Raw genomic sequence first — 15,251 nt, forward strand, 5'->3', positions numbered from 1 at the left:
AACGACTGTGATAGTTGAACTTTGACGGTGTTCAAAATGTCAGAAGTTCATCTTCACTTTTGACAGTTAGGATTAGAAAGCGCTCATACTTACAAGTGGAAGGGTAGCTCTTCCAGTCTTTCCTGAGTCTAGCATTGCTCAGGGTGGGATTTGGGATTTCACTCCAAACTCACGATCTTTGCACCATGCAGGGACATTATTCTGCATACAACACACTCTAGTGCTTATTGTTAGGGTGTCATGTCTTGTCTGCTAAATGTTTCACGTTTGCTGACTTGTCTTCTCAATGAGACTGTAAACCACTAGTTGGAGTTGAATCAAAATTACTTTGTATCCCTGAAATGCCTTAAGGAAGGATAGAAATATGTAATTTCTGGTAATGGCTTTGTGAATAGTGAACTCTGGAATGTTAGATAAGTCTGTTATCACATTATCTGCCTTCTGTGCATCTCTCTTGCTGAGCTCCAAATTCTTTGAAATCAGTTACCTACTGTGACTTGCATCTGTATTCTTAAAGCAGAAAGTCTAACAAATGGCTTCTAGAAAGAAAGAATGGTACTGTTAGCCAGTTCAACTCTTCTGGATCAAGTCTAAAAACTCTAAATCCATCGCCTGCTCCGAATTCCAACCCTTATCTTTTCAAAGTGGTAAAAAAAAAAAAAAAAAGACAATCTTTTATTTTTATTTCAGATTTATTGGAATATTTAAAGAAATATCTATTTACTACAGACATAATTCCAAAAACAGGTAGAGAATGACAGAATTCCTGGCTTCCTACAGAAAAAGGAAATAAAACAAACATGAAAAAGAATTCTGCTAAAAGAAATGCAAGTTATAAAATCACTCCATCCATGGGGACACACACACTCATAGAAGGGAAGAGCCCATGTTATGTCTAAATATCGCCCTGCTGAGGAAATGAGGAGGAACATCTAAAACCGAGCTTTCCTCACCTTATGGCCACCACTCCACCTACATCAGCTGACCCTGAGAAAGGGCCATCTAACGCTGCAGAATTTTGAGAGAAGAGCACTGCGTTCTGCACTGAACAGTAGAAAGGCATCCTTTAGATATTTCCTATTGCTTATACTAGACATTGAGACCTTGACCAGGATGAAGTTTCAGTATTCTTCTCCCGACCTTGCCCCACCTCCCTCCACACACACACACATCTATCCATAGACACTGATACCACGTACTTATTTTAATATCCTGGAAAGAGGTAGAAGCGTCTTGTCAAAGTCACTCTTTCGGCAGTGGGCATCTGTGCCCTAGCATCTGGCAACTCAAATGATAATCGGACCTAAATGGAAAAGATAGTCTATAGATTGTTCTTTTATTAGCAGAAGAATTTTCACTTAAGCTGGAAAAATTACAAAGAGTATAGCAAAATAAATCGTAAAAACCAAAAGGCCGTATATCTGTAAGAATCATAGCAACATGCATACCTAAGCATAAAATGACCAGACTTTTTAAATCTGCTGCTGGATCTAATAACTCTGGACACAGGCATATTGGAGTCCAGTTGTTCATCTATTCACAGCAAGTGGAGAGTTAAAATAAATAATTGTTTTCTAAAGGTTGTTTTGTAGATCATAACAGGTTGGATCTGGCTTCCAGGTTTGCTGATTCACCAAAGAACCTCAAAGCTCGTTTGGAGAGAAAGGCATTTTTGGAATATAAACACACCCAGTGCTGCTCCCTACATTTCCAATGGGAGTAGTCAAACATGCACGGATGTGGAGTGCAAGAAGCATCTAGAGTCTTACCTTTCGGAAAATTTCCTCCAGATCACAGGACCAGGCATATTCTTGCAAATTTTCAATGAGTTTCTCAATGAAAACAGAGCCCGTTGTGGGACTTCGCCAAGAAACAGTATCTGCGAATAAAGCACATTCCAAATCTCACACAAGGCTCTTGCCTGGCCACAGAGGTGGAGTCCTAGGAGTTCCATACCAGCTGAGGCTCCCTGTTGAGTTCAAGCTGTTTCCTATACACTGTATGCCATTTTTTAGTGAATATATTCAATGTTTGGTGAGTATTTTTTACTGATACTCAATAATTGTTAAGATCATATGAATTATGCTGTGCATTGTGCAGATGTTAGGGTAGCACAGCTTCCGAGTTCAAGGAGTCGCAAATCTAGTAGAGAGGGAGGGAAAGGCAGAATGGGGTAGAGGGGAATGATTGGACCTTCGGGAAGAAACACCTGAATGTGGATCTCAGGATTGTTACTAACTGACTTGATTTAATTTAATTATACATTCTGAAATGCAGTGGCCTCAACTACAAAGAGTAAGATGATAATTTCTGGTGCAAAGTGATATTTGAAGATTAACTATATGTGTTACAAATGCCTGGGAGAATATAGGGTATGTAATACTCAGTCTATACAGTGTAATTATACTAATAACATTTCAACTTATCTACTTTATAAATAATTAAATCAAAAATCAATTAATTCTGACCATAAGGTATTTAGACAAAGAAAATTTTAATTGAATATGAAAATGGTACCAACATAAAAGAAGTACAAGGCTAGAAGAGGCTTAACAGAAAAAGATCGTATTCTATTGAAGGACAAAACAGACTTATGGAAGAGAAATACTGAAGAATGGTATTAATTATATAAAAAAGTAGTGGCATAAAAGTCACGAGGCCATTTTAAAATTATTCAAAGAAATATATAAGAAAGAAGTGGTATAAATAGCTGTATATAGAACCAAACTTTTTAGCCAATAAAAATGGTAATAAATTGTATAATAATAATAGATTAAAATTCTATTTAAAACCACAGCTATCTTGTGAGGCTGGTTCCAGTTAAAGGGAGTAGATGGGAGAGAGCGTGGAGGCAGGGATCTCTAAAAGTTCTTTGTGAAATTAAGGGAGTGGATGGTCACTTTTCTTCAGGAGAGCTCTGTAACACAGTTGGCTTTAATGCTAGAGCATGCGGAGGTAGGTTTACTAGGGGAAGCTGAAGATAACTGAATAAAGTATCTAAGAATCATCTTGAAAGGAGCGGGGAGGAAAGTAAAAGAAAAGGAGACAGAAATCAACAAGATGGATGTAAAGAAGCTGGGAGCCTACAAATGGCTATACAGCCAGAAGTAAATCTCTTGAGGAAGGTTGGCATTAAAGGATTTTAAAGAATAGTTATGTTTAATACTAACATTTCCTAAATACACTTAAGCTGTAAATGCATAGGTTTTTTGCCTAGTGTCATTGATTTTGAGCACTGACAAAATCATTGATTTCTACATCAAGACATGGTCAACACAATGCAGAACCAGGTTGTCTCCTGAGAGATAGTATCTCATTACAGAAAATAATCTGTAAATTAAACTGTTTGAGTTGAGGCAAAGTCTTAAGGCCAGAGGCAATCAAGAGAATGAGAATGCTCAAGAAATTCCAAAATGTAGTGGATGAAAGAGTTCAAATGACTTTTATTTAAACCCTGAGATGAAAAGTTACTCAAGGCAAAATGTTGAGTTAAGTTACAAAGTGGAAACATCTTGAATAATAGCAGTCGTTTAATGTGTTCTTTACTCTGTGCCATGCTCAATATGTTGGATATATTGTCTCACTTAATTCTTAGAACAATGGTATTTGTATTCACATATATCAGTGAGGAATTCAAAGAAAGCTCTGAGAGGCTAAATAACTGGAGCCAGTTTATAAATCCTAAATGGCACGGTCAGAATATAATCAGCCGTAGTTTTAATCCAAAGCCTGGACTGAAAATCATTCAGATTTCTTGTTTCATATGCTCCATACTTCTAGTTGAAACCACTTTAACTTAGGGACTCAATCAGACTTGTCTGCTTTTCTGCTTATTCCTATCCCTTCTATAAATCCTACCCTTCTGTAAATACATGACGTCTAGGCATTGGACTGCTGAATCATCCCGAGATCGTGAACCTTTACTATGTGGAGTCAGATTCTAATTTACTTCAGTGTAGATGCTCTTCTATTTATCCATCACAGTTCCAGGTAAATATTTTGCACCACGGGAGTTTACTAGTTACTGATTAAGTAAAAATATATGCACATTTGGTCTCTGTGGATAAGGGACATTGAAGGTGTAATGAGGGGAAGATTTAATTTTTTCTTTAGAAGTCTCGTGAACACAGATATCCATTCTCTAGTGGGTGGGTCTGATTTGCTGCGCCAGTAACACCCACAAAGACCTCCTACACAGGCACTCATTACCTGGTGTTGAAGAGCAGAAAGCAATAAAATCTTTCTCTACATGGGCTTTCTTAATGGCATCATCCTCAAAATCGTCTGGAGCCAGTGAGGAGCTACTTCCAGAAGTTCCTGTTGAGTCTTTTAACCACACTACCCCTTGATTCTCTGGAAAAACAAAATTTGGTTTCTCATTATTCCAACAGTCAAGAGAACTACTTTCTCCCCATAAATCTCTGCTCAATCATATTTATTGATTTATTCATCACTATCTTTCATTCACATGCACATACACACATATCTTTTCAACAACTCATCTCTCCTAACCCTGAAATGAATTCTAACGGCATCCAATCAAAATCTTAAGACAAAAGTCCTATCTTTTTAGTTGAAAATGGAATAAATTGTCTACTAACCAGTTATACAACTCACAGAAGTTTCAATCTTGTTTGGTGACAGTGGTATACTTTGACATTAAGGAGTAGACACAAAAAAGCTGAAAAATCCTGGATACATAAGATAAGGTCAATACTTGAATGTCTCATGTTCTAACAGACATCAGCACTCACCACCACGGCAGGCCTGGATAATGATCACCTTGGGTTTGTCCCTCAAATTTGGACAGTTCCTGGTGTTAAAAATTTGAAAGATGGTGTTGACTTCTAATACATCTGGGACTTTCTCAGAGAATTTCTTCCCACAAATGCCTTCTCGAATACCATGAGACATGAACACCAGGAAAGTGCTGTCAGAGGACCGGTGCTCTGGGCGGGCAGCAAATGCCTTCAGCTCTGTAGTCATGTCCTGGAAAAGACCATACCCCTGATTTTAGACAATGTGATTCATTATCATGGCACCGTGGGAATCCAATAAAAAGACACTTAAGGAATTCCTGGGTGATATAAAAATCAATGGAATGCAAAAGATAATTGAAGTCTCAATTCAGAGAAAGGTAAAGAAAGGGTTATAGAATGCCATCCATGGATTTCTAGTAGAGAGAAAGGAGAATTATTGAGTTGATAGAACACTTCCCAATTAAAAGTTTCACCAAACTCTCTCTAAAAGACCCTACATTAGAAGGGGTCACTGTAGCATGCAGCACCCTCCAATGGCAAATTTAGATTCTAGACTGTCAAGAGATTAAGTTTCTGGTGCTACAACCAAGCTTTCTAACATTCTTTAGGAATATGAAGGATATGACCATTGTCTCTACATTATGATGGACCTTACCAAAGCGGTGAGATTTTCTTTCAATTCCACACTGTACCCCAGACCTTCTAGCAGCACCTTCATACTTGCAATATCTACTTCAGCTCCAGCTCTCCTGGAAAGATTGTCAAACTCTGTGTTGCAGATAATGAGCGCAAGCCGTGTGCGGGTCATCGACTTTCCCATTATTGGGTACATCTGTAGGAAATGCAGATTGGATGAACAGACTTGTTCTTAAATAAATATTCATCTTGATTGTTTAAGACAACTTCTCCTCCCTTCATCCTATCCAGAAACCAAATCTCATGAACCATACATAAAAACATGGAGGGGGAATGAGTCCTACTATGGAAGTGGAAATGGAGTTTTCAAATGTCTGATTAGCAGCTGAGCACTTGCTTTAATTATTTTTGAGAGGTAGGGTTGTGAGAAAAAGCTTTGAAGCCAGAATAATTAATTTTTAAAACTGACTCCTCAACTTACTGATTTGGCCAAAATATTTAACTATCTGTGCCTCAGTCTCCTGGTCTCTAAAATGAGTTTTTATGAAGTTTCAAGGTGTTACTGTTTGCAACTTGCTTAGAACAGTGGCTGATTATATTAAGCATTCAATAGATGCCATTGTTGTTATAATTATTTACTCAGGGAATTGGATGAAACTTGGAACTTTCTACATAAGCCTGGGATTCTAGGAGATAAGAATCTTTTATGTAAGGGAAGCAGCAGGATGATTTTCCAGAACCTCTCAAGGAAATTGGCTCTAAAAAAGAGCCACTGCACTTCAGGATTGCCTCCAGTGTGTCTTTCATTCCCATCCCTGTGTTTTGAGAACAGCACCTCTGCTGACTTTTCTTTCCATATCCTTTCGACCACTTCTGGTGAACAAAGCTTGAGGCTCACTTTTGGCCCTGACAATGCAAGCTTAGCCAGGTCATCCGGCATTGCCTGAAGAGCTGCAAGAGACAAGAAACTTTATGAATAATGGCATCCCTGTGTGTCCCACTTGGTGTTCCTCACAGCATCATCTGTGTATAAAGTCACAGAGGAGGAAATGAATCCTTAGGAGGAGAGCCTGTGCTGGTCATCAGCACTGTTGAGTAAGTCATTGTTAATAGAACACATTCCAAGCCAGAGGAGATTTCCAGTGGTGTGACACAAGAATCTACCTTCATCTTTTAGGATCAGCATTTTTATAAATATTTTAGATTAAAAAATAGAGAGTGTTTCAAGTCCATGCATGATAAAACTCTCAGAAAACAATCAACATGTCAGATGAAATAGTTAATTATAAATTTATTTTCAATGATTTAAAGCTTTTGGTAAAATTTAATGGAGGTAGGTCTATTTTAACATATTTTTAAATGCATATGTTTATCTATCTATTTATTTGTTTTATTAACAGGCATGAGAGTAGGCATTAGAGAGATTCAAAGAAAGAAAAGAAGGAAAAAAGGAGGGAGAGAAGGAAGAAATGGCGGGCTTTTGTCCTGTCCTTTAAGATCTCTCTACGGTGGGTACATATGGTGAAGAGGAGGAGGAATATTTTCTCTGAGTTAGCACCTGGAGGAGGGCTGCCTGCTAATGAAGAATGTCCATTTTAGAATTTTCATAAATGAGAAATAAATTTCTATCCTCTCTGAGCCATTACAAATGTTTGACTCCGTTAGAGCATTGCGTACCATCTTAACTGATACAAGCGTGTGTAGTGTCATTTCCATCCCTAAATTTTGGGCTATCTCTAATTTGATGGTGGAGATTCTTAATACCTATTCCTTCGTAACTCATATATTCATGTAAGCTCAATAAAAGCAGGAAATTTATTTGTCTTGTTCATTACTCTCCAAACAGTCCATAGAACAGGGTCTGTAACACAGTAGGCATATGCTGAATATTTTTCTAATGGCTTAGTGAGTAATAGTAATCCTGATGAAATTATTCAGTGAAATAGTCTTTTAACAAATACTTATTGCATGTACGTTCTAAGCCAACTTCTGTTACATGTGATCCTACCTATGCATAAGTCAGACATGTTTAATTTCCTCATAAAGCATAAAGTCCAGTGGGGGAAAGGATGCGTTTATTTAAAAATGACAAAAAAAAATTGAGCGAGAGTTGTGGCTGTAGAATCACAGGGCACTGTAAGAATAAGGGTTCGGAAACACAGTAGTAGAAGTAGAAATGGAAAGACAGATTGGATTTGAGAGAGGAATCAACAAAACTTGGCCACTGCTTGAATATTGAAAGTGAGAGAGAAGAAAGAGCTGAAGATAATTTCAGGCTTCTGGTTTGAATAACTAGCTAATGGTGGCACCGTTAACTAAGATAGGGGAAACTGGAGGAGAAGCAAGGTGATGAAGGGTGGCAAGTTCAGCTCTGGGCATGTATAGATAAAGGTGTTTATGGGAGATGTGGGTGCATGTGTTCAGTAGGCACTTAAATAGTGAAATGTGGCACTCAGGTAGTCAGGATTTGAGACACAGATTCAGAATTTGTTAGTATAGACATGGTAGTGAAGCTGTAGGAAAGGCTTCTGCTAAAGCAGAATAGAGCACAAGAAAAAAACCATAGGATCAATCCATGAGAGTTACCCACAGCCACCTCATCTTAGGTTCATCCTATGAATCTGAAGCTAAAATCATGGAAGATGGGGTTCAAAGAATTTTATTGCTTTGAAAACAGTATTACCTGGGGAGGAATGAACCACTGCTTGGGAGTCTTGTGTTTTAAGAAAATTTCCAGATTGTGGACCTGAGGAAAGATGAAGGAGATTAAAATAATTACTTACGATCTCTGAAGAATCTTACCCCAATGTGTTGAACACTCTGTATGAAAAATGCCTTCCACAGGCCTTGATCCTATTCAAGATATGACTTACCTGGAGCCACATTCATCACAAGGAAACAAAAGCCTCTGCGCATGAATGACTGAACTTTAACACTTGGGGCAGAACCAAAGTGTCAAGAAGTGAGTTTCTTGATTTCTACTTTCTAAGATGAAAATGGAATTGAGACAGCATCAGCTATAGGATCAAGAATTACCTTAATATGTGTGTTTCAAGGTGACTCTTGACAGGACTACTACTACCTAACAGGTGTGTGCAAAGTCAAGTTGTCTAACTCAGAGCTGACCTGGACTTTGGAGAAAACTAAGAAGAAAAAGCACTTGGACAATTAGCCTTGCCAAGTTTTATCACAGCAGAAAATTATGATGAGGGGTGCCACTGGCTTACCCCCTGTCAATGTTAAGTAAATTTCCTAAGTGCCATGGAACGGGAAATTGCTGGAGCCAGGATATGAACACAAATCTGTCTTGACTATCAATCTTGAGCTCTTAATCACTAAGATACTCTGCCAGCCCACAAAAGGTACTGTACAGTTGTACATGTGACAGGAGACCTGAATACAATCTCTCTGTAATCTGCATTTGCCCTACTCAGTGGCATAAGCCAGACTCTGAGGAGGAAAACACTGGAAAGCCTCAGTTACATTATTTGGTTGCATAAACTCACTCAAACTTATTAATAAATTCTCTGGGGTGCTATTTATTACGATTATCAATTTCAGAAACAAGAATTAAGTTTAATTTATTTAGGGTTTTATAAAGATCTCAATACAGCAACATCCACCTTAGAAACTCATTCCAGAAACTTTAAAACTTGGCATGAGCTAACAAATGAGAAATACTCCAAGTCTTCATTTCATGGTACCTATTGAAGACAGGATTTCTATAGGCAAAATATGGTCCATTTCCTTGCCCTAAATGGAGGATAGCCATAGGATGTCCCACAAAACTTCAGACCCAAGGCATAGGCTGCAATTTGTCCCATCTTCCACTCTAGACTGCTGGACTAAATTAACCATCAATAAATTCAAGAACATTTTCTGGAGGAGGCCTTGTTATAGCAGTGGCGTGCATGCCAAGAACTTTCTTTTAGACCTCTCCCATTAAAGTACATTCAAATATTACATCTAATTATCACATTCTATTGCTCTGAAAAAATTGACAAATAGATGAGGAGACAAAGCCATGACAGCCCTGACTGCGGAGGTATCATCTGACAGCTAGAGAGGCAGACTCCAGGGGTTAGAGTTGCCACAATGGGGTGTACAAGTGCTGCTAAAATTCAAGGACTATGAGTTGAAAGGAATGGGACACCAAAGAATAAACTTTGGCTATTATACAATTATTCTAGATCCTGATTGCTATTGATTGATTGTCTTTGATTTGGGGGAGGGGGATTAAATGAAAAAGTGGTATCAAAAGAAAAACAAGAGGTTTATTACCCATAGATGAACACAGAAAACATTTGCTACATCACTCAGACAGGCATAGGCTTCCCCTAATCCCTAGAAAACAAGACTTTCTGCTTTCAAAGAACATCTTCTGAATGGCTTTCAGAAATGCAAAAGAACCCAGGAGCTGAGATTCCACCAGAGCTCCCATCTTTGCTGCATGGAAGGACTAAGGAACCATAGGAGGGGCAGCTCAGAAGCTTGAACCTGTATTGGGCCCTCAGGAGGCCTGGAGGTAGAGTGGGTGGGCCTCACTTAAGATCTTACTTTTATAGAGGCACTCAATTTATTCTCTGTGTGTTCCACCATCACTGAAATACTTTATTCCTCCTGGAGAGCAAAATTTTGGAAAGAATTTTTAAAAGGTCTTTGATTACAGACCTTAAGCCTTCATGTCAGATGATTACTTAAGTTCCTAGGGACCCCTAGACTTTAACTAAATAACTGACTAACTAACTAAATAAATAAATAAGGTGTCTTGCCAGGAGGACTGGAGAATACAGTATGAAGCTTCTCAAACCGTTCTCATGAACTTCAACAAATGAGTTACCACATACCCAGGATGGGAAGTGAGCCTCAATCTAAAGAAGGCCACAGAGGCCAAAGAAACAAGAATCAAGAGTAAAAGAGCCAGGGGACATGCAATAAGGCCATTGCTATAGAAATAGGACCCTGAAACCAGAGGTAAGGAAGTTGTATGCACAGTAACATGACCGATGAACTATCTGAACTTTAGTCTGAGTCGTTGATCCTTACCTGAGGATAGGCGCAGTGTCTCTGCAAGGTGGGGGTCATCTTCACAAATGTGACCGATAAAAATTTGGCATGCCTGGGGCCCTTTCCGAATGACAGCATCAATCAAAGCTCGGGCCTTATCCATAACTGTAGCATTTTCATCTCTTACTTTCTCCATCTCTTCCTGGTTCAGCACCCTTTTCTCTAACAGTTCATCCAGCAAGCTATTTACTGTACCCGTGCCCACTGAGCGGATAAACAGCCTCCTCTTTTCCTTCAGGACGTTGCCTGTTTGAAGAACAAGGATTCCTCACGTCACGAAACAGTCTCATTTTCCTCTCATGTCAGCAACAGGGAATAACCTCCTTTAGATTTAATCAATAAAATGTCCCTCTGCACAGTGCAGTAGTCCTGAGGACACCCACATCTCCTACTCTTCCCTCAGTCTTACCCACACGTGCTCACTGAGTGGCTCAAAGACTCAGATTCACTATCTCTACATAGTACCTGAAAACCAGGGATCACCCTGACATGCCCCCTGTTTATTCAACTCTGCATGATAAAATAATGAAACCGTGAAAGCCCATTTCCTTTGGGGACCACAGCTGCTGGTAGCCATCTTGTTCCAATTCTGCACTTTCCATCAGACTACGACATATAAGAATTCAGTTAATATTGCAAAATGACAGCAGGAGACCAGTAAAACCCAGTTCCTTTCTGGCCCTTGCCCTTCCTATGTAAAGACCGTGAAAGTCTTCGGGCCTCTTCCCTTCTTCCCTCTGCTCTCCTTCCTTCCTCTCTTCCCACTCCCTCGGTTCTGCTCACTTAAGCAGTCACAGAACCTAATTATGGCTTCCAAAACTATTTCTTCCCCAAAACGTGTCCTTTCAGACAGTAAGAAACTCACCCGCCATGGCTTCTCCCTGTCAGCCTTGAAGTGCGGTGTGAAACTGAAAGCCTGTTCCACCTTCCTTTTCAGCAGGGTGTATACACATGTTGCGAAATACCCACTGTGCATGTATATGCTTGACTTCATTTTTTTTTCCCAAAGAACTAACCAGATTGTTGAATCTTAGCATCAAGGAGTGTATCCTTGGGAAACTTCCTTCACCCACACCTGGATCGGGTCAGGGTAGGAAAAGGCGTGGGGCTTGGAGAACAAGAAAGGAATGAAAAGTATGTATACAATTAAACTCACACAATAGTGAATCTCTCATTCACTAGAATGTGATCTAGAAAAGTAACTCATCTTTTGGTCTCTTTGTCAATGTGGGCTGCTACAACAAAATACCACATACTGGGTGGCTTACAGGCAAGAGAAATTCATTGCTCACAGTTCTGCATGCTGGGAGTCCAAGATCAGGGTCAGGTTGGGTCCTGGTGAAGGCCTTTTCCTGGATTGCAGACTGCTGACTTCTCGCCATGTCCTCGCATGGCAGGGCCTTTCTGGGGTCTCTGTTATAAGGCCCCAACCTCATTCATGAGGGTTCTGCTTTCATGATTGGTTCAAATCCCAGAGGCCACATATCCGAATACCATCACCTTGGGCATTAGATTTTCGACATATGAATTTGGAGAGGACACAGACATTCAGCGTATAGCATTTGGAGAAGCTGGAGCACTGTGACCTGTACCGTCATGCCCCAAATCTAGACTGTGTCCTAGAAGCTATGTGTCCCTGTGAAGCAGTTCCACTTTTAGGAAGGAAATATTTTTCACCAGGATCAAATCTTTTCTAACATAATGCTTTTCTTTTTCAGGTGGCTCTGTTTTGAGGGACACTGTAGAAATTAAAAGCTCAGGTCCTGGACTAAGAATGTCAAACTTAGCATTTTAACTATCTGTTCTCAAGCAAGGTATTGAACTTTCCCATGCTTTGATTCCTCTATCTGTAAAATACTTTCATTAATAGCACATACCTACACAATTTTGATCATCAAATGAGAGAAAATGTATAAAATGCATAGAACATTGCCTGACATTTAGTAAGCACACAATAAGTCATGTTATAATTATTATTATTATTTTTTAAAGATTGGCCTTAAGCTATCATCTGTTGCCAATCTTTTTTCTTCTCTTTCTTCCCAAAGTTCCCCAGAAAGTAGTTGTATATTCTAGTTGTAGGTCCTTCTAGTTCTGCTATGTGGGAGGCCACCTCAGCCTGGCTTGATGAGTGGTGCTAGGTCCATGCCCAGGATGTGAACCAGAGAAACCCTGGGATGCCAAAGTGGAGCGCACAAACTTAACCACTCAGCCATGGGGCTGGCCCCAGTGTTATTACTTTTAATATCAATATTTTGCACTAGAAAAATTACCAAGGTTAATTATTTGTGGATTATCCATTGAGTTTATCTTTTGTGAGAATCCTCATGCATCTCTTCCATTCATCCATTTAGCAAGTATATATGAATGACCTATTCCATGCCAGACACTGTTCTAGGTGGTAGGGGTTCAGTCAAAACAGGCAATGGGGGCCGGCCCAGTGGCACACTGGTTAAGTTTGCACGTTCTGCTTTGGTGGCCCGGGATTCGCCGGTTCAGATCGTGGGTGCGGATGTGGCACCGCTTGGCAAGCCATGCTGTGGCAGGCGTCCCACGTATAAAGTAGAGGAAGATGGGCACAGATGTTAGCTCAGGACCGGTCTTCCTCAGTGAAAAGAGGAGGATTGGCAGCAGTTAGCTCAGGACTAATCTTCCTCAAAAGAAATAAAAACAAAAACAGACAATGGTCCCCTGCCCCCATGGCCTCACATTCAAGAGACAAAAATGAAACCCAATATGTAACTTGGATATTCAGAATATTGTAGTGTAGTGAGCACTAAAGAAAAGAAATTTATTAGGGAAATGGGTAATGAAATATTGGAGAACTCATTAAAACTGAAGGCAGAGGAGCCCAGGAACACCCAAAGAGGCCATTGCTTTCAGTGAGCACATGTTCAATTGACCGTCCCAGAAATAAACTCCATATGGTCAATTTATTTTATAGCTGTTTGATAAAAGATGAACTAATAACGAAATGCAGATATTAGCCCTACACTTTTCAATTTATTTACTGAAAATACTCTTAGATTTATTACCGTACTATCTTAAGAGAATAAGGACTCAGAGTTACTAAAACGTTCAATGCATGCGTGTGTGTGCATGAATGCGTGCACGTGAGTATATGTGCACACGCGCTTGAAATATCTAAATTAAATATTGATAGCTCTATTATTACATTTTAAAACTCTATACAATTAAAAATACACTTGTCTTTTGACATATGGGCTCCAGTTTTGCTTCCTTAGTCTCTAGGCTAAGTATTACCTTTATTTTAATTGAACTAAAATTCACTGTCTAGATTTTAATCTTTTTCTCAGGATATTTTTATTTTTACTTTTCTACTTGCCCAGTCCAGTTGGCAGCACAATCTTGTGCTCCTTGCCACAGGGAAACATTGCAGGGAAAAAAGCAGAAACTGCATATATATTGTCTCCCTTCTACTTTTCTGTATATTTATTTAGTTATTTCCCAAATGCCTAAAAGATTTCACATGAAGGTTTTTCCACCAGCCAGGACCAAACACCACTGAGTTGAAGCAGGCTGAGGTGGCATCCAAGCCAGAGAAGGATGGCGAGGCATTGGACCTGGGGTTGTAGAACCCTAAGCTCATGATCAATTGATTATCTCACTGACCCTGGGAAGCTAAGCAGAGAGCCACTAGTAGCAAGGGCCCACTGTTTCCTCAAAAAGGATTGTGCTAAACACTGGAAACATCCCAAATATCCATTGTAGGTGCTTGCATGAGTAAACAAATTGTGCTATATGCATGCACTGGAATACTACTTAGCAAAAAAAAAAAAGGAGCAAATTATTGATATATGCAAAAAGATAGGTGAAAAAGTTAAGCTTTTATTATGAGTGAAAGAAGCCATATACAGCAGAATATATGCCTTATGCTTCCAATTATATGAAGTCCTAGAATAGGAAAAAATAATGTATTGTGATAGAAATCAGATCACTAATTGCCTGAGGAGGAGGTAAAGGAAAATTGAGTGCATAGGGTATGAAGGGACTTTCTGACGTGATGTTAATGTTCTCCGTCTTGATCGGGATATTGATGTACTAAAATATGTGTCAGTAATAATCAAATTGTATCCTTAAAAGGGTTACATTTTATTTTATATAAATTATACCACAATAATCTTTAATTAAAAAACTAAAATCAATGGTTGCAATGATAGACTGGATTGGAAAGGATTTTCTTTCTTTGTTTTTCTGGACACACTCGAGCATCCTCAAATCAGTCAAAATTCTGGTAAGCGGAAAAGGTTCTTACAGTGAGTAAAATGGAATTACCTACGTTGAATGGGGATTTTTAGATAGAATAAAAATAGTTTATAGGGATAATTTATAGCGGTAATCAGTTTATCAGCTAAGCTATGTACCTAGAAAATAGTATTACATAGATGGAATATTAATTACATAGATAAAATCATCTTAAATTAATGTAGCTGTCCAATTATAAGTAATGTTTTAAAAGAAGCATGATGATTTAAAAATCCTCATGTCGAAATTGCCTGTGATAGCCCATCCATGCAACAATATCATTTTTAATAACAGTAGGTGGCATGAAAATCTCTTACACAGAAGGCAAAAGATCCCTGTGTTCTGGTTGTGCCATTTTCAACCCTTAGAAAGCCATCACCCTCTTAGCTTACCCATTTCTTATTCTCCTTTATGGTTTTAGGGCTGTTAGAACATTGCAATTAATACTTCTTAATAAGAGCACTAGCCAATCATAACATGTTATTTTATCTTTCCTTTGTGTAACACCTTCCCTTTTGTACA

General features: G+C 39.0%; 1 protein-coding gene across 2 annotated transcripts; it reads right to left on the reverse strand.

Moving 5' to 3' along the window:
• Positions 1–673: 673 nt before the first annotated feature.
• On the reverse strand, positions 674–15,003 carry LOC103559838 (caspase-1). Of its 2 annotated transcripts, none has more exons than XR_547068.2 (10): positions 11,329–13,622; positions 10,443–10,709; positions 8,080–8,142; positions 6,232–6,347; positions 5,416–5,592; positions 4,602–4,989; positions 4,210–4,353; positions 1,770–1,879; positions 1,200–1,303; positions 674–774 (listed from the first exon to the last, which is right to left on the reverse strand). XR_547068.2 is itself a non-coding variant. In XM_008533633.2 (10 exons), exons 1-9 carry the CDS (start codon positions 11,333–11,335, stop codon positions 1,205–1,207), a joined length of 1,218 nt encoding a protein of 405 aa, XP_008531855.2. In that variant the 5' UTR covers positions 11,336–15,003; the 3' UTR covers positions 674–774; positions 1,200–1,204. The 2 variants fall into 2 exon arrangements, 1 of the variants encoding a protein (XP_008531855.2); XM_008533633.2 differs by having other exon boundaries at positions 4,755–4,989; positions 11,329–15,003.
• Positions 15,004–15,251: the final 248 nt, after the last annotated feature.

This window comes from Equus przewalskii, chromosome 6 (genome assembly GCF_037783145.1).
Source record: "Equus przewalskii isolate Varuska chromosome 6, EquPr2, whole genome shotgun sequence".
NCBI classification, from domain to species: Eukaryota; Metazoa; Chordata; class Mammalia; order Perissodactyla; family Equidae; genus Equus; species Equus przewalskii.